Source organism: Rhea pennata, chromosome 24, assembly GCF_028389875.1.
Source record: "Rhea pennata isolate bPtePen1 chromosome 24, bPtePen1.pri, whole genome shotgun sequence".
Classification (NCBI taxonomy): Eukaryota; Metazoa; Chordata; class Aves; order Rheiformes; family Rheidae; genus Rhea; species Rhea pennata.
The window spans coordinates 8,132,967-8,156,729 of NC_084686.1; the positions used below are offsets into that span (position 1 = coordinate 8,132,967).

The window sequence follows — 23,763 nt, forward strand, 5'->3', positions numbered from 1 at the left end:
CTAGGGATGTGATACTCATAGGGACAGAAATCCTGTGGACCTCCTAGAGCCATGGGCCCCCATGGATACTATAGAGTCATGGATGCCACAGGGAGAGACCCTGTAGACCCTATAGGGACAGAGGCACCATAGGGACAGAGGCGCTGTAGACATCACAGAGTCAAAGACCCTGTAGATCCTATAGGGATGTGGAGCCCATAGGGATGAAAAACCTCATAGACAGACCCTGTAGGGACAGACACCCTATAGGCCCCATAGGGACACAGAACCCATAGGGATGTAGACCCCATGGACCTCATAGGGGTGGAGACCCCATAGACCCTCTAGGTACATGGGCCCCATAGGGACAGGGGACCCTATAGACCCCGCAGTGCCACAGATGCCATAGATGGCCATAGGTGCCACGGAGCCCTATAGGGGACACAGCTCCGAGTAGCTGCTGCGCTGCTGGCCACTGTCTCCCCCCCAAAAAAATCCCCCCAAACTCATAACAGCCCCCCCAAATCCCTAAGGACCCCCCAACCCCCTAACGACACCCCGCAGCCCCCTAAGGACACCCCCAACCCCTGCAATAAGCCCCAACCCCTCCGACAACCCCCAAATCCGCCCCCCCCCTCGCCGCAGCCGCCCCCCCACCCCGGTGGGGCTGAGACCGGCCACGCTCGGCGCACGGGTGCCACTGCGCCCCGGCCGCTCTCCCCGCTGCGCTCACAATTAAAGCACCCGCGAGCAGAGGGTTTCGTCCCGCTTTTGATTAACGAGGGGTTTGGGGAAGGGGGGGGGAGTTAATGAAGGGAGAGTTTGGGATGCGGGGGGGGGGAGGAGAGGGGGGAGGAGGGTCCAGGCGTGTCCCCCCCCCCCCCGCTTCTTCCGGCATCCCGAGAGGGACGGGGGCATCAGCTGCTTCCCGCGCTCGTCCTCCCCCCGGTTCCTGCGCTCACCTCCCCGTTCCTGTGGTTGTCCCCCAAATTCCCGTGCTTGTCCCCCCAATTCCCATGCTTGTCCCCCCAATTCCCCTGCTAACTCCCCAATTTCCATACTCACCCCCAAATTCCCATGCTTGTCCCCCAAATTCCCATGCTCGTCCCCCAATTCCCAAGCTCACCCCCTCTATTCCCATGCTTGTCCCCCAATTGCCATACTTGTCACCCCAATTCCCAAGCTCACCCCCCTATTCCTGTGCTCGTCCCCCCAGTTCCCATGATCACCCCCCAATTCCCATGCTCACCCCCCAATCCCATACTCACCCCCCAATTCCCATGCACATTCCCCCATTCCCGCGCTCACCCCCCATTCCCGCGCCCTGCCCCCCGTTCCCGCGCTCCCCGCTGCACCGCTATCCCCAGAATTAGCTCCGACAGCCTCCGACGCCGGCAAAACTTGCCGCCCCCCACCAAAACCCTCCCCCTGGCGCTTTTCCGGGGATGGACAGAAGGAGACGGACGGACGGACATCCCCGAAATGAGACCCCCCCCGATGGCTTAAACAACGGGGGCGCGGGGAGCGAGCCGGCTCCTCCGGCGGGATTACCGCCGCAGCTGGCTGCCCGCGCGGGCCGGCAGCAATCAGCGGCGCAATTATCCGGCTCTAATTGCTGGGATTACGGAGACTGCGGCGCTCCGAGTTCAGCCATCGGCATATATTAAACGCCTTTTCCTTGGAGGGGGGCGGCCGGCGAGCTGGGGAGGGGGGTTACTTTTTTTTTTTTTTTTTTTTTTTTTTGGGGGGGGGGGGGGGGTCCGGCGGCTCTTCGCCTGCTGCGAAGCCCAGTTAGGGAGCTAATCAGAAGCCAATTAGAGGGGCTCTGGCTAATGCCGGGCGCCCGGCCCAGGCATGCAGATGAGGTGAACGGTTAATTACGTATTGAAAAATTCATTATTTACCCGGAGCAGCTGATTGGGATGCAGCCCCCCTCCCCATCTCCCCCCCCCCCATTTCCCCCCCCATCTTCCCCCTCCTCATCTCCATTAGGGGTTATTTGGGCGAGTGAAGCGCAGTGATTTGGCGCCGCATCCCCATCCCAACCCTTCCGATCCAGGGTGGGGGGGGGGTGGTGGTGGTGAGGGGGAAAAACGACGTTTGCCTCGTCGCAAAGCTGTTTTTCTGATTAAAATCGGCCTCACCCCGAAGCCCCGGCGCGGCAGTGGCCACCGTCTCTCCCTCTGCCTCCGTTTAACCCTCCGGTTGTCATTTCCTAACTGATTTTTTCCTTTTCTTTTTATTTTCTTTTTTTCCTCCCAGGAATTTCATTTTAAAGCTCGGTTACAAAAGGGCAGGGGGGGAGGACAGGGAATACGAGATGCCCCAAACGCCCCGCTCGCGTGCGGCTGCCCTCGCGCCCAGCTGCCCGCGCGCGCCGGCCCGCCTCCGCTTTTGTCTGCTTTTCGGAGGCAATCTCCCGGCCCCAGATGGGTTAATACCTAATGCAGACAAGCAAGTAATTGGGGGCCTTTGTACGGCCGTCAGCCGCCGGTCCCCGGCCCTCTGATCCCCCATTAGCGGCGGGCGCAAACGAGCCTCCCGCCCAATTAAGCGCAGCTTTGATAGAGCCTTTCCCAATGATGCTGCGGCCCCGACCCGCCGAGTCGCACATGAGCCGCTACCTGTTAAACGCCGGCGCCGGGGCCGAGCGGCCCTCGCCTGGCGCCGGGACCCAGCTGCCGAGCTCCGCCGGCCCTGGAGGGAGGCCCCGGCTGATAAATGAGCTCGGCTCGGGCTCTGTTAAAGCGGGGGCGAAGGGGCTGTTAATAGAGCCCGGAGCGGCTCGGCTCCAGCGCGCTGCCCCCGGGCAGCGGTAATGAGGCGGGTTGGGATGCTCCCGCCGTCCTGCGGGGTCCGCCGGGTCCCCAAACCTCCCGGCAGCCCTTCTCTAAAACATCCCGGCGTCCCGCTTTTGAAAGAATCCCGGCATCCCTCTTTGGCAAAATCTCAGCATCCCATTTCTAGGAAACCTCAGCATCCCGCTCGCAGAAAATCTCGGCATCTCACTTCTAAAGCATCCTGGCATCCCTCTTCTGAACCATCCCCGCATCCCTCTCTTAAAATATCCTGGCAGCCCTCTTCTAAAATAACCTGGAAAATCTCAGCATCCTACTTCCAGAAAATTGCAGCATCTCACTTCTAAAACATCCTGGCATCCCTTTTCTAAAACATCCCAGCATCCCTTTTCTAAAACATCCTGACATCCTTCTTCTAAAATATCCCAGCATCCCAAGTCTAGGAAATCTCAGCATCCCACTCAAGCAAATCTCAGCATCTCGCTTCTAAAATATCCTGGCATCCTGCTTCTAAAACAGCCCAGCATCCCTTTTCCTAGAAAATCCCAACATCTTCCTTCCTGCAAGGCCACGACGAGGCACGACCGGGCAGCTGCCCCCTCCCTCCTCCGCTTGCCGAACCCTGGGATCCCTTTTCCTCCGGCACGGGGGCCCGTGCAATTCGCCCCGTGCGCCTGGGCCCGGCGCCGAACGTATAAATATTCAAAGCGCCGGGTTTTGCGCCACCTGAGCCGACAGTCGATGGCGAGCGGCTCGGGGGCCTCCCGAGGGTTGGCGGGGGGTGGGGGGGGGGGACGATGCTAATAGCCGAGCCGAGGGGGGGGTTCGCGTCCCTGGCATCGGCGCGGGGAGCCCGGGGGGCTTTTGCAGCCGCTCGTTTGCCAGTACAAACATCCCGTCGCTCGTCATTACCTCGCTCGCGGCCCGGCTGCGGCCCCGCGAGCCCCTTCGCTGCTCGCTGCCTCCGTTTCCCCACCTGCGTCCGCTGTCAGAGCCCGCTGCCCACCCTTTCCCCCACCCCCCAGCCCAGGCGGGTGAGATTCCCCCCCTTTTTTTTCTGGGAATTTTCTAGCCGGCGGCAGCGCGAGGAAACCTGGCACGGACAGCGGCCGCCTCTGGCTTCACCCGCCCGCCGGATGGGCAGAGTTAAGGGGATTTCGGAGCAGCGCGAGGCTCTGCCCGGCTCCGCTCGGGAATCTCCCCCTCTTCCCCCCCACCCCACCCCCAAAAAAATCCCAAACCCTTGGCAAAGTGCAAACGAGGCTGGAGAGCCCCTCTTTAGCCTAACCGGATTAAAAAACTCGGGGGGATTCAGGAGGATTAGCCCGGCCCGTGCCGACACGCCAGTGTTTTCGGGCCGATGGCCGCTCGCCTCCCCGGCGCCGAGCGCTGTGCAAACAACGGCTAATCGCTGAATAAAAGGACAATTAGCCGCGACGCTGGCGATAATAAATCTCCTAACGAAGAGGCGATTGCCTGGCCTCTCTGTTTGCAGAGCTGATTAACGGGACAAATTGGGGAGTTGGGGGATTATCAGCGAGCCGGGCTCTCTTTTGTCTCCTTTTTCCCAGTGCTGGGAGATGTTTTGGAGCTGCTCCCCGCCCCCAGGGGCCCATCACCCAGCCTCAGGCCTTGGTGAAGCGGTAATTTGGCGGCATCTGCAGACGAGGCTCCGCACGGGAACAGTATAAAACGTCACCGCCGGTGCTTTGGAAACCTTCATCCTGAAGAAGTGGTTAGGTAATTCTTTGATAACCGGGGAGTTTGCGGGGAATTTTCTTCCGCCTTTTCAGGCTGGGAGTCCCTGAGAAGCCGAAAGCCCAGCAGGAGGAAGAGAAAAGCTTTGTGCTGCTATTAAATTAATATTTATTTGCTTTCTTTCCGTGCCCAGCAAGAGGAGGGAGCATGAATAATGCATTGGCCCAAAGACTCCCAGATCGGCAGCTCCGCGGCACCTGGATCTGGCGGCTTCGACGGACCAAGGAGGTTTTGGTGCCGTGGCAGGTTCGGTTCTCTCCAGATGTGCAAGCCTGCGGTGTGCTCATAGCTGCCAGATGTGCGCACCGGCAGAAGGCCGCCTGCATCTGGCTGCGTCGGCTCCTGACCTCAGGCTGCGCATACAGCCAGAGCTGGAGCTGCATCCAGATGTGCAAGGGTGTGTGGGGGGTCCGTGCTGCCACATGTGAAGCACATGGCTCTGGATGTACCCGCGTTGAGGATGTGGCTGCATCCAGATGTGCATGAGCATGGGGGGGCTGCCTCCATGTGTGCCCACAGAGAGAGCCCAGCCTGCATCCAGATGTGCATGAGCCAGGTAGCTTTGTCACCAGGTGTGAGCATGTAGGGTGACCCCCCATCCCCAGATGAGCCACAATTGCCAGATGTACACACGCTGAGAGCTTCATGAACATCCAGATGTGCTCGTGATGAGTAGCTTTGTGGCCAGATGTGCACATGAGAGAAGGTACACCTCCAGATGTGCCCAGAGAGCCAGGTCTGCACATTGAGAGTGCTGCCTTCATCCAGATGTGCATGCGCTGGGTAGCTTTGTCTCCACATGTGCACGCCTGGGACGCCCCGCTACCCAGATGTGCCCCTGTGGCCAGGTGTGCGTGTGCAGTGTCATCTGCATCCAGATGTGCACACACAGGATAACCCTGTCTCCAGATGTGCCTTCCAGTGGATGCCCCCGTTCCCCCAGGTGTGCCCCGATAGCCAGATGTGTGCACCCTGAGCAGGTCACTGGCATCCAGATGTGCACACATGCGGCACGACCTTGTATCCGGGTGCTCGTGCTCCCGCTCCAGCCTTCCCTCTCCAGATGTTCATCCCCCCGACCTCCCCATAATCCAGGTGTGCACACAGCTGTGCCCCCTACCACCACCATAGCCACCCTTGCGTGAGGCCCATCGTCACCCCTCCGGCCCCCCCACGACCCCTCTTCCGAGTCCCCCACCGCCCCCCCAAAGATGCGCCCGTCGTTAGCGGCGGCTTAACGAGCCGCCCCGGCTGGAGGCCCATTAGCGGCGAGGTGGCTGCAGAAGGTGCATTGCTGCACATGCTCGCCCGGCGCATTAACGAAATGGCTAATTGGCCCCTTAATGAAGGCAGGGGGCATCTCCTCGCTGGGCGCCCTCAGTGGGTCGCGCTGATTGTGGCCGGGCTGCGAGCGGCGGATTTTTTTGGGGGGGGGGGGACAAAGCATTGAGAAACGGCATTTGGGGGCCCTTTCTCAGCTGCCTCTTTTCGCCCCCCCCTTCCCCCACCCCTGGGTGCTCACCCCGGGGGTGCCCCTTAGCCCCTGCCCATCCCACCCTTGTGCCCCCCAAGGGCGCCCCCACCCCATCCTTGTGGCCTCCTGGGCTGCTCCCCCCCCACCTTCTCCCCAGGGTCGCCCCTCCCCTTCCCGCTATGGGTGCTCCCCCCCCCATCCTCCCTTCCCCGGCTCCCCCCTCCCTTCCCAGCCCCGCGCTGGCCGCGCCTCGGGGGCGGTGCCGCGGGCCGGGCTGGGCCGGGCCGCGCAGAGCAGAGCGGCGCAGCGCGGGGCAGCGCAGCGCAGCGCGGGGCAGCGCAGCGCAGCGCGGGGCAGCGCGGGGCAGGGGAGCGCAGAGCAGGGGAGCGCAGGGCAGGGGAGAGCAGCGCAGGGGAGAGCAGGGCAGGGGAGCGCAGCGCAGAGGAGCGCAGCGCAGGGGAGAGCAGGGCAGGGGAGCGCAGCGCAGGGCAACGCAGTGCAGGGGTGCGCAGGGCAGGCGAGGGCAGGGCAGGGGAGCGCAGCGCAGGGGAGAGCAGGGCAGCGCTCAGGGGTGCGCGGGGCAGCGCAGGGGCGCGCAGGGCAGCGCAGCGCAGCGTAGCCATGCTGCGCTACCTGCTGAAGACGCTGCTCCAGATGAACCTCTTCGCCGACTCGCTGGGCGCCGACGTGTCCAACTCCTCCGAGCTGCTGCTCGGCCTCAACGGCAGCCTCGCCGCCTTCGAGCTCCGCAACCTCTCCGCGCCCCACGGTACGCGCCCGCGCCGGGGGGCGGCCCCCGCGTGCGAGCCCCGGGGCGGCCCCACGACCCGGCCCGCCCGGGTGTGCGTGCCCCGGGGCGGCCCCACGGCCGGTCCCGCCCGGGTGTGCGTGCCCCGGGGCGGCCCCACGGCCGGTCCCACCCGGGTATCCGAGGCGTGGGGCGACCCCAAGGCAGGTCCAGTCCCGTGTTCCTGAGCCATCCACAGCCCGGTGCTTTCGGGACCCCTCCTCCCCCGGGGGGGTCTCCCGCTGTGGCACCCGGCGGGAGGCAGTGGGGTGGTGGGATTCCCGGACCCCCCCGCCCTCCCCACACCCTGCTTTTGGGGGGCAAAGGCGAGGGTGGCCCCCGCTAGCCGCTGAGAGCTGCGACGGGAGGGGGGAGCCTGGATTTCACCCTACATTTAAGGGCTTACCACGGAGAGGGGGTGTGCCGCCCCCCAAAACCTCCTCCCCTTGCCCAGCTGCAAGCAGCCCCCCACCCCAGGCCACCCCAGCTCGCCAGGCGCTGGCAGAGGGGCTGGCAACCGGTGGGGGCACCCACTCATCCCACTTAGCCACTGGACCCCCGCAGGCTGCTCCGAGCATCCTTCCTCCCCCCCCCCCCAAAAAAAAACTAGCCCGGCCGGGTACCATGCAGCATCCTGGGGATGGCGAGCGCATCCCTCCTCCGGGGCTGGGCCGTCCCCACGGAAAAAATATCTGTGGGAAATCGGGCCTGGGATGAGATCGCCTGGCTCCAGGAGCTGGTTTTTTTTAGGGGGGGGCAGAGGGGGAGCTGGGAGGTTTTGGGCAGTGGCAAAAGCTCCGCGAGTGCTGGGGGTCCAGCACTGGGAAAGGGGTTTCCTTGTGCAAAGGACTTCCTCGTGCAAAGGGAGGGACGTGCGGGCGCCCGGTTGCACGCATGTGTGCTTGTGTGCGTGCTGGGACGGGGTGCATGCATGTGCACCTTGGTGCACCTGTGGCGGGGGGGCTGTGGGTGTGCGCGGGCACACGGGCACTCGGGGTCCCCGTGACAACAGTGACGCTCGGTGACCGCTGGCCGAACTGCAGGGCCAGCTTGGGGACACAAGGCTGTGGGTGGCCCTGGGGGACATGATGGGCTGGGACATAGGTGGCCCTGGGGACACGATGGAGCATTTCATGGGTGGCCCTGTGGACACAATGGGCTGGGACATAGGTGGCCCTGATGACACGATGGAGCATGCTGGGGGTGGCCCTGCGGACATGATGGGCTGGGACACAGGTGGCCCTGGAGACATGATGGGCTGGGACACAGGCAGCCATTGGAATATGATGGAGCATGCCGTGGGTGGCCCTGGGACATGATGGGCTGGGACAGAAGTAGCCCTGCAGACATGATGGACTGTACTGTGGGTAGCCTTGAGGACATGATGGGCTGAGACATGGGTGACCCTGGAGACATGATGGACAATGCCGTGGGTGGCCATAGGGACATGATGATCTGGGACTTAGGTGGCCCTGGGGACACAATGGACCATGCTGTGAGTGGCCGTGGGGACACAATGGGCTGGGACACAGGTGGCCCTGAGGACACGGTGGGCTGAGATATAGGTGGCCCTGGGGACATGATGGGCCATCCCGTGGGAGGCCATGGGGACATGATGGGCTGGGTCATAGGTGGCCCTGAGGACACGATGGGCTGAGACATAGGTGGCCCTGGGGACATGATGGGCCATCCTGTGGGAGGCCATGGGGACACAATGGGCTGGGACATAGGTGGCCCTGAGGACATGATGACATATTTGCCAGCCTCCTTGCAAACCCCGAGGATTTGCTAGCCATGTCCTGCTGTTCCCCCTTCGTGTTCCCATCGGTTTTTCTTCTGGGATAAATGTAACCTCCCTTAGATCCCCCCACCCCGAAATAGCTTCACCCATTGCCGTGCTCCGAGGGTGCCGAGCGGCGCGGGAATGCCTCTCCGAGAGCATGGGAAATGTTTTTTTGGGGGGAGTTTTGGGGTTTTGTTTTGTTTTCCCCCTGGATTTAGCGTCGCAGCCCTAATTTCCTCTCCCTCTGCCCCCCCCCCGGTTTCCCCCAGCAGACGCTGGGGCCGAGCCCGGCCGGCGCTTCGCGGGATCCCTGGGGCCGGCGGACGCACCGCCCCGCATCGTGGAGCACCCCGTGGCCCTGCTGGTACCCCGCGGCCGGGCAGCCACGTTGAGCTGCAAAGCCGAGGGCAGCCCGGCTCCCGCTGTCCGCTGGTACCGCGACGGTGAGCGGCTGCTCACGGACGCCGAGGAGCCGCGGTCGCACCGAACCCTCCTGCCCGACGGCTCGCTCTTCCTCGCCCGCGTCCTGCCGGGCCGCCGGGGCAAAGCCGACGAAGGCGTCTACGTCTGCGTGGCCAGCAACTACCTGGGCGAAGCGGTCAGCAGGAACGCCTCGCTCGAGGTGGCTGGTAAGCCGGCGGCGGCGGGCTGCGCCGCAGGCCCGAGGCCGCGGCGATGGGCGGCGGGGCGGCCGGAGCGAGCGGGTGCCTCGTTCATGCACCGCCTCCACCCCCTTCCTCCCTGCCTCCCTCCCTCCTCCTCCTCGCCTCGCTCCTTCTCTCCCCCCCACCCCGGCGGCCAGTGCTGCGGGACGATTTCCGGCAGGCGCCGGGCGACGCGGCAGTGGCGGCCGGCGAACCGGCCGTGCTGGACTGCGTGCCGCCTCGCGGCCACCCGGAGCCCGGCGTCTCCTGGGAGAAAAACGGCGCCCGGCTCGACGCCGGCGACCGGCGCTTCACGGTGAGCGGAGGCAGGGGGCACCGGTGACCGCGGCGCTGCCCACCACCGCCGCCGCCGCCGCCAGCCCCCGCGCCCTCCCCTCCCCTCCCGGCAGACGCGCGGCGGCAAGCTGATGCTGGCCGGCGCCCGCAAAACCGACGCCGGCGCCTACGTCTGCGTGGCCGCCAACGCCGCCGGCGAGCGCCGCAGCGAGCCCGCCCGCCTGCTCGTCCTCGGTGCGTGGGGGCAAGCGGGGCCGAGGGCGGGCGCCCGGGCCGCCCAGCCGGCATGCCGCCTCACCGCCGCCTCCCCGCAGAGCGCCCCGTCTTCAGCAAGCGGCCGCTCGGCCGGGCGGTGCTGGCCGAGGAGGTGGCCGAATTCGCCTGCGAGGCCCGGGGCGACCCGCCGCCCGCCGTGCGTTGGCGCAAGGACGCCGGCGAGCTGCCGCCGGGGAGGTAAGCGGAGCGGCGCCGGGCGAGGAGGGAGGGAGGCCGGAGCGGAGGTTGCCGTACGCCGGCGTCCGGGCTGCGGACCGGCATCGCTGCTGCATCCGGCATCGCTGCTGCACCCGGCATCTTTGCCACGTGCCGGCATCCATGCAGTATCCCTGCTGCATCCGGCATCCCTGCTGCACCCGGCATCTTTGCCATGTGCCGGCATCCATGCAGTATCCGTGCTGCATCCAGCATCCTCACTGTATCCAGCATCTTTGCCATGTGCCGGCATCTGTGCTGTGTGCAGTATCTGTGCTGCATCCGGCATCCTCACTATATCCAGCATCTTTGCCACATGCTGGCATCCGTGTAGTATCCCTGCTGCATCCGGCATCCTTGCCGTGTGCTGGCATCCTTGCTGCATCCAGCACCTGTGCTGCATTCAGCAACTTTGCTGCGTGCTGGCATCCGTGCTGCATCCACCATCCGTGCTGCACTCGGCATTGGTGCGGCACTCAGCACCCTTGCCACGTGCCGATATCGGTGTGGCACCCAGCGCCCTTGCCACGTGCTGATATCGGTGCGGCACCCAGCGCCCTTGCCGCGTAGCCAGCGCCCTCGCCGGCCGCCGGCATCCCAGCGGCGCGCCGGCCTCCGCGCTGGGGGCTCGCGGGGCCTCTCTCGCCCGCCGCAGGTGGGAGGTGAGCGCCGACAACTCGCTGCGCATCAGCCGGGTGACGGCGGCGGACGAGGGCACCTACACCTGCGTGGCCGAGAACAGCGTGGGCCGGGCGGAGGCCTCGGCCGCGCTCAGCGTGCACGGTGAGGAGCCGCCGCGGCGCCCGCGCCGCCGGCCCGCCGGCCGCTCGCGCTTTGCTCCCCGCTTTCCTCCCACCCCCCCCCTCCACCTCCACCTCCAAAACCTGTCGCTTGGCTCCAGTCCCCCCGCAGCTGGTGACGGGACCCCGCGACCAGATCGTGGCCCGGGGCCAGACGGCGACTTTCCAGTGCGAGACCCGCGGCAACCCGCCGCCGGCCGTGTTTTGGCAGAAGGAAGGCAGCCAGGTAGGGCGGCGCGGGCGCTTCCGCTTTTCCCTTGGCTTTCCGAGGGGCTTTTATCGTCATTATTATTATTATTATTATTATTTTCTTCCCCCAGATCCTGCTGTTCCCCAGCCAGCCCCCGCAGCCGGCGGGCCGCTTCTCGGTGGCCCCCGGCGGCGAGATGACCGTCGCGGACGTGCAGGCGGCCGACGCCGGCTACTACGTGTGCCAGGCCATCAGCGTGGCCGGCAGCGTCGTGGCCAGGGCGCTGCTGGAGGTGGAGGACGGTAGGTGGGCGGGCGGCGAGCCCGTCCTTCCTCCTCCTCCTCCTCCTCCTCTTCCTCCGCGGCAGAGCGAGACTCGACGGCTCGGGGAAAAATCGGTGCCGCCTCACTCGGCGCGTCCCCGTGGGCTGCTCCTTCCTTCCTCCTCCTCCTCCTCCTCCTCCTCTCGAGGAGGCCCCGGGTGACGGCGGCTTTCCCCCCACCCCGGCAGCCGCTGCCGAGCGCCTGCCGCCCGTCATCCACCAGGGTCCCGGCAACCAGACGCTGCCGGTGGCGGCCACGGCGCAGCTGCCGTGCCGCGCCGCCGGCAACCCGCTGCCCAGCGTGCGCTGGCTCAAGGACGGCCGGGAGCTGCCGGGCGCCGAGCCCCGCGCCACCCTGCTGGAGAACGGCACCCTGCAGATCACCGACCTCCGGGTGAGCCAAAAAAACATCCCCCCCTCTTTGGCGCCGCGCCGGCGCCGAGAGACGGCTCGGCCGGCCGGCCGGCGGCTGAGGGCTCCCGCTGGCAGGTGTCGGACGCGGGGCGCTACGCCTGCGTGGCGGCCAGCTCGGCGGGCGAGACGCGCTGCAGCGGGGCGCTGCGGGTGCAGGGAGCCGAGCGGCCGGCGGCGGCGGCGGCGGGGGGCGATGCCGGCGGCGGCGGCGGCGCCGGGGCGGCGGCGGCGGGGAGCAGCAGCGCGGCGCCCGCCGAGCCGGGCGTCCCGCCGTCGGCGCCGTCGGCGCCGCGCGTCACCGCCGTCACCGAGAGCAGCGTCACGCTGGCGTGGGAAAGCGGCCGGCAGGAGGCCGGCGCCGCCGCCACCTCCTACGTGGTCGAGGCTTTCAGGTAGCTCCCGTTTATTTTTATTATTTTTTTCCTCCTCCTTACCCCTCCTCCCGTTTCCCGGAGGGGCAGCGGCGGCGGCGCGGGTGGCACCAGCGCCGCCGTGCCCGCCGCCGTGCCCCTCTGCCTGGCAGCCAGGCGGCCGGCGGCGCCTGGCGCACGGTGGCGGCCGACGTGCGGGCGCCGCCGCACACGGTGGGCGGCCTCCGGCCCGGCACCGTCTACCTCTTCCTGGTGCGGGCGGCCAACGCCTTCGGCCTCAGCGACCCCAGCGCCGTCTCGGAGCCCGTGCGCACCCGCCGCCCGCCCGCCGCCACCCCGCCGCCTGGCCCGGCCCGCCTCGCCGTGAGCCTGCTGGAGCCCGCGGCGCTGCCGACGGGCGCCGGCGTCCGCCTCGCCTGGACCGTGAGTACGGGCCGGGGGGACGGACGGCTGGTGGCGGGGCGACGCCGCCGCCGGCGGCCCGGCGCCACCGCCTCCGGCGCCCGCTGCTTCCCGCAGGTGGACGGCCCGGCGGCGCTGCTGCGGGGCTACCGGGTGCTTTACCGGCGGCGCGGCGCCGGCGGCGCGTGGGAGACGCGGGAGGTGCCGGGAGCGGAGCGGCGCGACGCCCTGCTCGCCCCGCTGCGCCCGGGCCAGGAGTACGAGGTCAAGGTGCGGCCCGTGCCGGAGGGCCCGCGGGGCGCCGACAGCGCCGTCCGCCTCGTCCGCACGCCCGAGGCAGGTGGGTGGCTCGGCGGCGCGTGCCGGCTGCCGCCGCCGTCGCTCTCCCGCCTGAGCTCGCGTGTGTCCCCCCCCTTTCCCGCCCCCCATCCCCTCCGCGCTCAGCAGCGCCCGGCGCCCCGCCGCGAGCCGTCCGCGTGGCCCCGCTGCCCGACGGCGTCGCCATCTCCTGGGAGCCGCCGCCGGCCGCCGAGCGCAATGGCGTCATCCGCGATTACCGGGTAAGAGCCGGGCCGGCGGCGGGCGCCGCAGCCGCCGCCGCCGCCGCCGCGCCGCCGCGAACCCGCCGCCCGCTCCCCGCAGATTTGGTGCTGGGGCAATGAGAGCCGCTTTGACCGCAACGCCAGCGTGGCGGGCACGGCGCTGGCGGCGGTGCTGCGCGGGCTCGTGCCCGGCGTGCCCTACCGAGCCCAGGTGGCCGCCGCCACCGCCGCCGGCGTCGGCGTCCGTAGCTCGCCCGTCCCCGTCCTCCTCGGTGAGTAGCCGGCCGGTCCCACCCCGCCGCCGCCGCGCCGGCCCGCCGCCGGGATGCCGGGGTGCCGGCGGAGGGGGGCCGCCCCGCGCTCACGCCGCCCCGCACCCCTTCCCACCCCCCGTGCCCCGGTTGCAGCGCCGGCGGCGGAGCGGGACGCGGCGGCGGCGGCGGCTGGCCGCGGCGCCGGGGGGGGCCTGGTGCGGCGCCTGGCCGCCGTGGCCAAGCGCCCGGCCTTCATCGCCGGCCTCGGCGCCGCCGCCGCCTGCCTCGTCCTCGTCGGCTCCAGCGCCTGCATCTACCTGCGCCGCAAGAGGAAGAAGGAGCTGAGCCGCTTCGCGGGTAGGCGAGCAGCGGGCCCGCGGGCGAAAGCGGGATGCCATCCCCTTTGCTTTGGGTTTCTTTTTAGTTTTTTGCCCTTTTCCTGCTTTTTTCCCCCCCTTTTTTTGGCCGGCCTACATGCCCATGGGGGAGGCTCGTGGCCCGGCCGCGCCGCCTTCACCCGGCTCCGTGTCTCCCCGCAGGCGCCTTCGCGCGTGCCGAGGGCCCCCTGCGCCGCGGCCCCAGGTAACGCCGCCGCCACGGCCGCCGCTGCCGATCCTGCCGGAGCAGCTGGCTGCCCCGTGCCCACCGGCGTCTCCCTGCAGGCTCGGCGGCGCCTACCCGTGGCTGCCGGATTCGTGGCTGGTGCCCGGCATCCCGAGCCTGGATGCGACTGCCGAGAGCTGCCGCGAGGCTCCGGCGTGGGAGAAATCGGGACTGGCCGCCGCGCCGCCCTTCGCCCGGCCCCGCCGCCACGGTACGGGCTGTGGTGCTGGTGGCAGTGGTGCTGGTGGTGGTGGCGGTGGTGCTGGTGGCGGTGGTGGTGGTGCTGGGGACGACACGTCGCCTCCGCTCCGCAGGCACGGGCAAAGCCGTGGGGAAAGCGGTGCAACCGCCGGTGCTCAGCTGGCCCGAGCTGCTGCCCCCGCCGCCCTCGGCCAGCGAGCTGAGCCAGTACGAGGAGGAGGATGAGGATGAGGACGAAGAGCCGGCTGGAAGGTGAGCGAAGGGGCCCGCCGGGCTGGAGGGGAGGGGGGGCGGCGCGGTGCCTGCCGCAGCGCCCGCCCCGTGCCGCGTCCCGTGCAGCTCGGCCTCGGAGGACTGGTGCCTGCCGGCGGCAGAGCGCGGAGGCGCCGCCGAGGAAGGCTCGCCGCCCGCCGGCCCGTCGCCCGCTGGCTCCTGCGGCCGCCGCTCCACGGCCACGCTGACGCCCTCGCCCCGCGCCGCCGACAGCATCCCCCGGCTCCGCGACTTCGACGGCCGCCAGGTGCCCCGGTAGGCGACGGCTGCTGCCCGCCGGCGGGCGGGTCGCGGTCCAGCTGTGCCGGCGCGGCGCGGCCGTGCGGTCGCGATCTGGCACTCTGAGATCCAGATGTTCGATCGTGCTCCAGCTGTGCCATTAGATTGCTGCGGTCCAGCTGTGCCGCGGCGATCTAACCGTGCCGCAGCAATCCAGCTGTGCTGTCCTGGTCCAGCTGTGCCCTTGTGGCCAGCTGCTCCGGCCCGGCCCGGCTGCGTCATTGGCAGCGCTGCTGCGATCCAGCTGTGCAGCTGTGATCCAGCTGTGCCGCCTCGACCCAAAGCTGTGGCTTTGCAACCCGGCTGCAGCGTTACGACCCAGCTGTGCCGTCACGGTCTGCAATCGGCCGGTGTCTGGCAGCGCCGTTGCGATCCAGATGTGTCGGCATGGCCTGGCAGTGGCGTTGCCATCCAGATGTGCCCTTACGATCCAGCTGTGCCTTGCTTTGCCCGCTTTCACCTCCGCCTCCTGTTTGCCAGGAGGCAGCCAAACGGCGCCAGCACCCTGCCGCGGGCGCCGAGCCCCGGCGCCGGCACCGAGGACGGCGTCGAGTCCCCCATGCCCAGAGCCCGGCGCGACCCCGGCCGTGACGGCAGCCACTCGCCGGGCCTCGGCGAGTGCCGGGGCTGCGCCGGAGCCGCCGCCGCGGTGCCGAAAAGCCGCCCGAAGCCGAAAGCCGGCCGCTACCGGCGGGAGCAGCAGCCGGCAGGTGAGCGGCGGCCGAGGCCGAGCGCGGCAGCGGCGGGTCGAGGCCGAAAGCACCGAGCCGCTCACCCCTCTGCTCTGCCACAGACCTGCCGCCACCGCCGCCGCTGCCGCCGCCGCTGGCCGAGGACCCCGGCATCCCCGGCCCCGGGGACGCTGCCGCCTCGCTGGAGCGCCGCCCCACGCCGGACCCCGACGGTAACCCCGGCTAAAGCAGCCGAAAGAGGCGCTCACCGCCGGCACCGCCGCCGGCGCGTCGAGCCCCAGCTCCTCTCCTTCCCCCTGCAGACGTCGTCCCCTACGGCAAACCCACCTTCCTCACCTCATCCCGCGGCTCGACGGGCTCCCGAGGCCACGGCTCGGGGCGCAGCCGGACGCCGGGGGACCGTGGCGAGGTGACGGGGCGCGGGGCGGGCGCTGGCGCCCCGCTGCCCTTGCCCTCGCCCCTCTTCTCCTTCCCCTCCGCAGGAGATGAGATGAAGGCGCTGGTGCTGGAGCCGTGGGCGACGCGAGCCGCCACGTGCACGGGGCTGCGGGGGGATGATATTTAAATCAGGACCGGCCTCGCCGGGAGCTCGGTCCCTTGTAAATAGGTTTCGGCGGTGCCAGGGGGATGCAACGGGGAGGGGTGAGGGAGGGAGGCAGATGGTCTGGAGCGATGAGGATGGTCTGGAGCGATGAGGATGCTTGGGAGGGATGAGGATACTCGGGAGCAAATAGGGATGCTGAGGAGCAATGAGGATGCTCAGGAGGGATGAGGATGCTCTGGAAGGATGAGGATGCTCGGGAGGGATGAGGATGCTCGGGAGCAAATAAGGATGCTCAGGAGCAATGAGGATGGTCTGGAGCAATGAGGATGCTCAGGAGGGATGAGGATGCTCTGGAAGGATGAGGATGCTTGGGAGGGATGAGGATGCTCGGGAGCAAATAAGGATGCTCAGGAGCAATGAGGATGGTCTGGAGCAATGAGGATGCTCGGGAAGGATGAGGATGCTCGGGAGCAATGAGGATGCTTGGGAGGGATGAGGATGCTCGGGAGGGATGAGGATGCTTGGGAGGGATGAGGATGCTCGGGAGCAAGTAGGGATACTCGGGAGGGATGCGGATGCTCGGGAGCAAATATGGATGCTTGGGTGCAATAAGGATGCTCGGGTGCGATGAAGATGCTCGGGAGCGATGAGGATGCTCGGGAGGGACGCGGATGCTCGCCGAGGAGGGATGCCCGCCCGGCTCAGCACCACTTTTCTGTCCGCCTTTTGCTCACGGAAAATGCCTTTTGTAAAACCACCAATAAAGCCCGTTTGGTAAGCAGCGCCGAGCGGCTTGGTGCCCCATGCCGCAGCCCGTGCCAGCTCTCCGCTTCCGCCGGGAAGCGGCTCTTTATTGCCGGGGGCAGGGAGGGGGGCGCAACGCAGCCGGGTTAGTAGACGACGAAGCCAGCGCCGGCCGCCCTACACCCTCCGTGCCGACATCCCTCTGCTCCTCTCCCTCTCAGGCCCGGCGCGCGGGGCCCCGAGCGCCGGCACGGCCCAGGGGCTGCCAGCTGCTGGCCCACGGGAACCTGGAAGGGGAAAGGATTTTTTGGGATGCTGCGTCGCTACAGGGGAGTGGGGGGGGAACGGTGGCATGTCGCCGAGGGACGCCTGGGGCAGGGTAGCTGGTCCCCAATGGCTCTTGGGGTCCCGGGTTAAGCGCAACCCATGAGTGCCCGTCACCCTGGCGTCGGGGCACCACCGTGCACGCTCACCGTGCCACTGGTGTGGGAGGGCCTGAACCGGGCTCGGCGCCTCCTTGTCCTCCTCCGTCTTCACCCTCCGGCCCGGCTCGGCCTCCAGCGCCGCCATCCAGCCCCAGGCGGGCCGTGGCGGGCCCTCGAGGAAGAGGAGCCCCTCCGAGGGTGAGGAAGGCGGCGAGAAACCTGCCGGGAAAAACGCCCCGTCTCGCCTTTCCCTCACCCCCAAAATTACCCCTGGCAAGGGCCTGCTCCGCGCCCGGCCGAGCGGCGCTCACCCGCGTAGAGCCCCTCGTCGTCATCATCGTCATCGTCATGGCCGAGGCCGAAGCAGAGGCTGTCGACGGCCAGGGCCAGGGCGCGGGCGAAGCCGGCGTCAGCGAGGAAGGAGCCGTCGGAGGAGCTCACCAGGCTGCAGCGGGCACTGGCGAAGTTTTCCTCCGAGACGGAGCCCCAGCCGTTGAGCAGCGAGCCCGCCACCGTCCGCTCTTCCTCCTCCTCCTCTTCCTCCTCCTCCTCCTCGGGGTCGCCCAGCTCGGAGGCCGGTGGCCCGCAGATATAGCCGTAGGTGTGCGGCGGCGAGAAGGGCCGTGACGGCGCCGGGGGGCTGCAGCGGGTCGGCTCCCGCCGCGCCGAGCTCCCGGCACCCGGCGGCCGGGAAGGGGCATCCGCCGGCGGCTCCAGGGACTCGGCCGCCCGCTCCGGCGTCAGGACGCTGTCGCCGTCGTCGCTGAGCGACGGCGAGAGGCGGCCGCCGGCCGCCGGCCCCGGGCACCTGCGGGGCACCACGGGAAAATCCCGGCTCCCGTTCCCGCGCCCGCTGCTCCCGCCGCCGTAACGCCCCCAACCCAACCCAGCCGCTCCGCAGCACCCACCCGGGTTGGGGAGTGTGTTGTGGGGTGGGGGGGGACATGACAACTCACCGGGTTGGTGGGTGCCGGGCGTGGGGTGGCCCCCCGGGACCGGGGGAGCCCAGTGAGGCGCTGCAGTGCCGCGGTTTGGGGGAGCTGAACGCCGGCGGCGGGTCTGGGACGGCTCCTTGTGGGGGACGGAGGTGGCGGCGGCGCTCTGGATGTCCCCGCTCTCGAGGGCGCTTTTTGACCCCCCCCCTCCCCACCTTGCCTCGCTCACCTTGCTCGCTGGCTGGCACCCTTGGGTGGCCCCCACGGCGGCTGGGGGGGTTGGGGCAGCCTCGGGGTGGGGGGTCCCTGCAGAAGGTGCTGGGGCTGGGGGGCCCTGGGGTGCCTCGGCTCAGCTGCTCCAAGGAGGAGACTGGTGGGGTGAGAAGGGTAGGGCCGGGCACCCACGGGTGCCGGACCCCGTTCTGCGGTGAGGAGCTGGGGGCGACCCGCGTGCCCCTCTCTCTGTCCTCTGCGCAGTCCCACCCTGGCTCCCTGCTGCTGGTAGAGCAGGTCCCCTGGCCCCCAGTGGGGGCCCCAGACACCCTTTGTGGGTCCCATCTCAGCGGGTGCCTTCTATGGGTCCCATGGCACCCAGTAGGGGTCCCACAGCAGCAGGCGGGACTCCCATGGCACTGGGTGGGGGTCCAAGGTGGGTCCTCTGTAGATCCCATGGCACCCCTGTGGGAGTCCCAGCCACCCTCTGTGGGTCCCACAGCACCTTGGTGGGTGTCCCAGGCACCCAGAGTAGGAGGTCCCACAGTACCATGTGGGGACCCTGGGCATTGAGTGGGGTCCCAGCCACCCTGTGTGCGTCTCACAGCACTATGGTGGACATCCCAGATACTGGGTGGGGGTCCCGCAGCACTAGAGAGAGGTCCCAGACCCCCTGAGTGGGTCCGATGGCACTGGGTGGAGGTCCCATGGCTCCAGGGAAGGGGCCCAGATGCCTGTGCACGTACCACCACACTGGATGGAGGTCCGATGACACCATGGAGGAGGTCCTAGATCCCCTGCGCAGGCACCCCCACGCTGAGTGGGGGTCCCAGGCCCCATGCTGGGGGTCCCAGGCCCTGTGGGTGGGCTCCCAGGCCCCCAGGGCCAGGGAGACTCACTGGTGTCACTCCAGAGGAGATGGCTGCTGAGGCTGCTGCTGCTGCCGAGGGTTTTGGAGCCGGAGGTGGATTTCCAGGTGTCCGAGAGCCAGGGCGAGTCGCTGGCCTCCAGCCTGTGGGGCCAAAGCAGTGTCAGGGTGTCAATCCCACCACCCCGGGGTGCTCCAGCCCATCGGCCTCCTCTCCTTGCTCACCTCTGCCTAGCCACCGTGTCCTCACCGGCGCAGTGGCAAAGACCTACAGAGAAGATGGGTGTGGTGGTGACTCCTGGGTGGCATGCTGCGGGTGCTGAGCCCGGGGGGGGTCCCCACTGCTGCCACCACCAACCCTCCTTGCTCACCTTTGCCATGGGGACCATTGGCGCGGCTCTGGCACAGGTAGACCAGGAAGGCCAGGAGGGTCACCCAGAGCAAGGCACCGGCGCTGGCGATGATGGTGACCAAGGGCAATGCCTCGGGGCCCTGCACCACCGCCTCCAGGAGTGGCTCTGTGGAGGCCACAGTGTTACCCCCGCCAGGATGCAACGCAGTGGAGAAACCTCCTTCCCTGCATCCCGCCGCCTACCCAAAATGCCGCAGGTGGCATTGCTAGGCACCCCCAGCCCCGCGCTGTTGAAAGCTGCCACCTGGATGCAGTATGTGGCCCCGGGGCTCTGGAGGAAGGTTTCCAGGTGGTGGGTGCCTCCGTCAACTGTCCTGTTGGTGTGGTGGTGAGAGCCGTTGCCCAGGGACCAGATCTGCCGGGCATGGAGAGGGAACTGGCAGCTGCCCTTGCTCGTGTCCCGCACCATGCATGAGTGTCCGCTTGGACAGGCTCCCCATCCTTGGATGAACCCTTTTGGATGGCCCCTTGGATGGATCCCTTTGGTTAGACCCATCTTGGGTGGATCACCTTGGGTGGATCCCCTGGGATAGACAACCACCTTGTATGGATTCTTGCATGGACACCCTTGGTTAGATCCCCTTGGATGGACCCTTTGATTGGGTTCCACAAGGATGGACTCCTTGAAGGGATCCCTCTTGGGTAGACGCTCCCTTGGACTGACCTGTCTGGATGGACTCCTTGGATGCTAGCCCCCTTGAACTGGACTTCTCTGGATGAACTCTGTGCATGCACCCCCCCATCAGAGGGACCTTCTAGGCTAGACCCTGGACCTTGGATGATCCCTTTGGATGGGTGCCCTTAGAAGGACCTCCCTGGATGGATCCTCTTTGATGGATCTCCTTGGTTGCTTTCTTTGGATGAATTCCCTTGAAAGGATCCCTCCAGATGGATCCCCTTGGATGGACCTCCTTGGATAGATCCCTTGTACTGAACACCTTAAATGGACCTCCTAGCATGTATCCCACAGCACAGGACGGATGGCTTGGGTGGATCCCTCTTGGATAGATCCTCCCTTGGATGGATCCCCTTGGACAGATCCACCTAGATGAACCCCCTTGGCCAGCAGCCCCCGGTGCCTCCCCGGTGCCCCTAACCTTGTAGCCGCGGATGATGCCGTTGTGGGTGTCGGGAGGAGGCGGCTCCCAGCTCACGACCATGGTGCCGTTCCCCATCTCTGCCTGTCCCACGGTGACATGCTGGGGTGCCGCACTCGGTGCTGCCGAGACAGCAAGGTTGAAGACCCCCTCCTACGACTCCCAGCTGGCCCCCATGCCCTTGGCATCCTGCTGGGCGACGGGTGGCCCTGGTCCCTTGTGCGCCCCGTGACCAGAGCTACCTTCCTCAGGTATCCAAAGGTGCCTGGTGTTGCTGTCCAAGCCCTGGGCTCCCCTGGTGTAGGGCCGGACCTTGAACTCATACTTGTAGCCCCTCCTGAGCGCGGGGATGACAGCGCTGAGCTCCCTGCCCACATCGCGCTGGACCCAGGCGGTGCTGGCAGGGAGCAGGCAGCGGTACAGCACCACGAAGCCCTCCAACGCCGGTGCCGGTGTCAGCACCTGGAGGTGAAGGGAAGGGACGTAACGGCACGCGCTTGGGGGATTGGGGACGTTGGGTGGCTTCAGCCCCATCTGTTCCCCCTCCATCTCATCTGCATCCCGGTAGTGCACCAACCCGCCAGTGGAGCTGGACGGCGGCTGCGGAGGGGAGCGCGGTGCTGTTGTCCAGGTGCAGCCACACAGCCAGCAGGTCCTGCGACACGGCCTCTTGCCCGCCTGTCTCTGGAAGGTCTGAGGGCAGAGGGAGGGCTAACAGCAGCGTCAGGCAAGCTAGCATCAGCCCAGGAACCTACCTGAGATGACCATGCCTGGACAGCCTGATGTCTCCTTAGATGGATCCCCTTGGATGAACCCTTTGTGATGGAGCCCTCTTGGATGGACCCCTCAGATGGACCCACCTTAGATGGACTCCCCCTTGAATGAAATCCCCTTGGATGGACTCCCCTTGGATGGACCCACCTTAGAGGGACTCCACCCCCCTGAGATGAAACCCCCTTGGATGGACCCTCTTGGATGGACCCACCTTAGATGCACTCTGCCCCCTTGAATGAAACCCCTTGAATGGACCCTCTTGGATGGACCCACCTTAGATGGACTCCCCCTTGGATGAAACCCCCCTTGGATGGACTCCCCTTGGATGGACCCACCTTAGATGGAACATCCCCTTTGGATGGATCCCACTTGGATGGACCTTCCTAGATAGAAACCCTCCCACCTTGGATGGATACCCTTGGCTGGGCCGGCTTGAGCGGATCCCCTTTAGATGGACCACCTAGAATAGACTCCCCTTTCGATGGACCCTCTTGGTGGAGCACCCTGGGCAGACCCACCTGTGGACAGGACCCCCCCCCCCCGGTTGACAGACCCCCCCTCCCCCCAACCCTCAGCCCGGGCGGGCGGGTGCCACCGTTTACCCTCCACGTGGAGGACGGCCGCGGCGGCCGCGGTGCCCAGCTGGCTCTGGGCCGTGCAGACGTAGGTGCCCGAGTCGGCGGGCGACACGCCGTAGAGGCGCAGCGTGTGCTCCCGGTCCACCTCGTGCCTGGGGACGCCAGCGCTGCCCGTCAGCTTGGCGGCGGGTGGGGGGGTTATTTTTTTTGGAGGGGGGGGAGGAGAGGACAGCGGAGGGGACCCTTCCCCATGCCCGGTGACCTACCTGCCCCGGGGCAGGTCCCCGCGCTCCTTGTGCCACTGCACCCAGGGCAGCGGGTCGCCCCGGACGCCGCAGGGCAGCTCCACGGTGCCGCCGGCGCCCGCCGCCGTGTCGCGGGGGGGCCGCACGATGGCCGGCTTCTCTGGGGGACGATGGCGGGGTGGCGATGAGAAGAGGTGGCCGGGAGAGAGAGACCCCCCCCCTCCCCAGCCCCCACCCCAAGGCACCCCGCCGCCGCGGCGGGTCGTGCCCGCTCCGCTCACCCAGGACGGAGACGAGCGCCGGGCGGCTCTGCCGCTCGCCCGCCGCGTCCGTGGCCACGCAGACGTAGGCGCCCGAGTCGCTCCTGCGCGCCTGGGCCACCCGCAGCTTCCCGCGGGCCACCTGCGCCGCGCGGGGAAGCGGGGGGGGGGGGGACACACACACGCAGGGTGACACGCGCTCAGGTGCGCGCCCCGGCACCGTCGTCCCCCTCCGTTACCCCCCCGCGCCCCGGAGAAACCCGCCGCCGCCGTCACCGTCGCCGTCACCGCCGCAGCACGGCGGCAGCACCCACCTGGTAGCGCCCCGACGCCAAGTCGAGGGCGACGCCGTCCTTCCTCCAGGTGACGCGGGGCTCGGGCCGGCCCCAGGGCGGCACGCAGGGCAGCTCCAGCGCTTGCCCCGCCGTCGCCACCAAGTCGCCGGGCTGCAGGCGGAAATCGTCCCGCGGGGCTGCCGGCCGGACGGCCGGACGGGCGGATGGATGGACGGCCGGACGCCGTCACCCGTCCGCTCCCGGGCTCCTCGTCACCCTGCTAAGCCAGCCGCGCGCGGGGGCCCCCCCCTGCCCCGAACGGCCACCCCACCGCCGTCGCAGCGGGGGCGAGGGGCAGAGTTAAGGGGATTTGGCGCCGGCGCGGCTCGGAGCTTCTTCCCGCCGCTTCCCCAAAATCCGGCGCCGCGTTCCCCCCCCCACCCATTCCCAGCCCCCCGCCCCCGGCCGCCCGCGCTCACCCGCCAGGCGCAGCAAGGCGACGCAGAGCCCCAGCGCCGCGGCCCAGCTGCCCGCCATGCCGGTGTGTCCGTGTGTCCGGCCCCAACCACCTCCCCTTCCCCCCTCCCCACCCCGCCCCGGCCCCCGATGCCGACGTTTCCCGTTTCCTCCCGCGCCGGCCGGCCGCCGGAGCAGAGCCCCGCTCCGTGCGACGCCGCCACAATAGCCGGAAGCGGGGCAGGAAGAGCCCGAGACGGACGCGAGCAGCTCGGAGGGGCGCCCTGCCGCGAGCGGCGGTATGGGGGGGTGGGGGGGGTGCGGGGAGCGGGGGGGGCGCGAGCGGCTGATTTGGGGTGTCGGGAGACTCTGGAGAAGGAGCGCGGAGCTCCTGCTGCGCACCAGCGGCGAGCAGCGCTGACCGGAAAGCAGCCCTCCGGGAAGACCTCAGTAGGGACCAGAGTGAACGGTCCCGGATGTTCTCAGCTGCCGCCCTGCTCCCGGTGGCTCCATGCACCCAAGCCCCACCTGCACTCCCCCCCCGCAGCACACGAAAGCACCCGCGGGTCCCGCCGGCCGGATAGTACGTTTAGTTTATTGGTT

General features: G+C 68.1%; 2 protein-coding genes across 4 annotated transcripts; one reads left to right on the forward strand and one right to left on the reverse strand.

Moving 5' to 3' along the window:
- Positions 1–6,563: 6,563 nt before the first annotated feature.
- Positions 6,564–14,513, forward strand: ROBO3 (roundabout guidance receptor 3). The gene is made up of 19 exons (XM_062594755.1): positions 6,564–6,794; positions 8,898–9,208; positions 9,382–9,539; positions 9,634–9,754; positions 9,835–9,973; positions 10,647–10,774; positions 10,893–11,017; positions 11,112–11,283; positions 11,492–11,697; positions 11,793–11,881; positions 11,954–12,109; positions 12,241–12,511; positions 12,608–12,830; positions 12,938–13,050; positions 13,133–13,304; positions 13,440–13,868; positions 13,949–14,100; positions 14,204–14,342; positions 14,430–14,513. The coding sequence occupies exons 1-18, from the start codon at positions 6,631–6,633 to the stop codon at positions 14,291–14,293; spliced, it is 3,219 nt and encodes a 1,072-aa protein (XP_062450739.1). The 5' UTR covers positions 6,564–6,630; the 3' UTR covers positions 14,294–14,342; positions 14,430–14,513.
- Positions 14,514–16,648: 2,135 nt separating this feature from the next.
- On the reverse strand, positions 16,649–23,268 carry ROBO4 (roundabout guidance receptor 4). 3 transcript variants are annotated; one of them, XM_062594757.1, is made up of 17 exons: positions 23,184–23,268; positions 22,744–22,901; positions 22,451–22,571; positions 22,191–22,329; positions 21,949–22,076; positions 21,150–21,265; positions 20,815–21,034; positions 20,573–20,694; positions 19,659–19,830; positions 19,435–19,581; positions 19,289–19,331; positions 18,942–19,207; positions 18,212–18,352; positions 18,004–18,118; positions 17,359–17,855; positions 17,096–17,266; positions 16,649–16,909 (listed from the first exon to the last, which is right to left on the reverse strand). In XM_062594757.1, the coding sequence occupies exons 1-17, from the start codon at positions 23,239–23,241 to the stop codon at positions 16,800–16,802; spliced, it is 2,724 nt and encodes a 907-aa protein (XP_062450741.1). In that variant the 5' UTR covers positions 23,242–23,268; the 3' UTR covers positions 16,649–16,799. The 3 variants fall into 3 exon arrangements, with proteins under 3 accessions (XP_062450741.1, XP_062450740.1, XP_062450742.1); XM_062594756.1 differs by having other exon boundaries at positions 21,150–21,283; XM_062594758.1 differs by lacking the exon at positions 18,212–18,352 and having other exon boundaries at positions 21,150–21,283.
- Between the last annotated feature and the right edge of the window lie 495 nt (positions 23,269–23,763).

Bases quoted from the DNA above. Each gene is read 5' to 3' on its own strand.
- ROBO3 (XM_062594755.1), top strand. From the start codon at position 6,631: ATGCTGCGCTACCTGCTGAAGACGCTGCTCCAGATGAACCTCTTCGCC. The intron at 13,051-13,132 runs GTAAGAGCCGGG...CGCTCCCCGCAG, and splicing joins GCGTCATCCGCGATTACCGG to ATTTGGTGCTGGGGCAATGA. The intron at 13,305-13,439 runs GTGAGTAGCCGG...CCCCGGTTGCAG, and splicing joins GCCCGTCCCCGTCCTCCTCG to CGCCGGCGGCGGAGCGGGAC.
- ROBO4 (XM_062594756.1), bottom strand. From the start codon at position 23,241: ATGGCGGGCAGCTGGGCCGCGGCGCTGGGGCTCTGCGTCGCCTTGCTG. The intron at 22,572-22,743 runs GTGGGTGCTGCC...CGCGCGGCGCAG, and splicing joins TGGCGTCGGGGCGCTACCAG to GTGGCCCGCGGGAAGCTGCG. The intron at 19,208-19,288 runs GTGAGCAAGGAG...TTGGCCCCACAG, and splicing joins GACACGGTGGCTAGGCAGAG to GCTGGAGGCCAGCGACTCGC.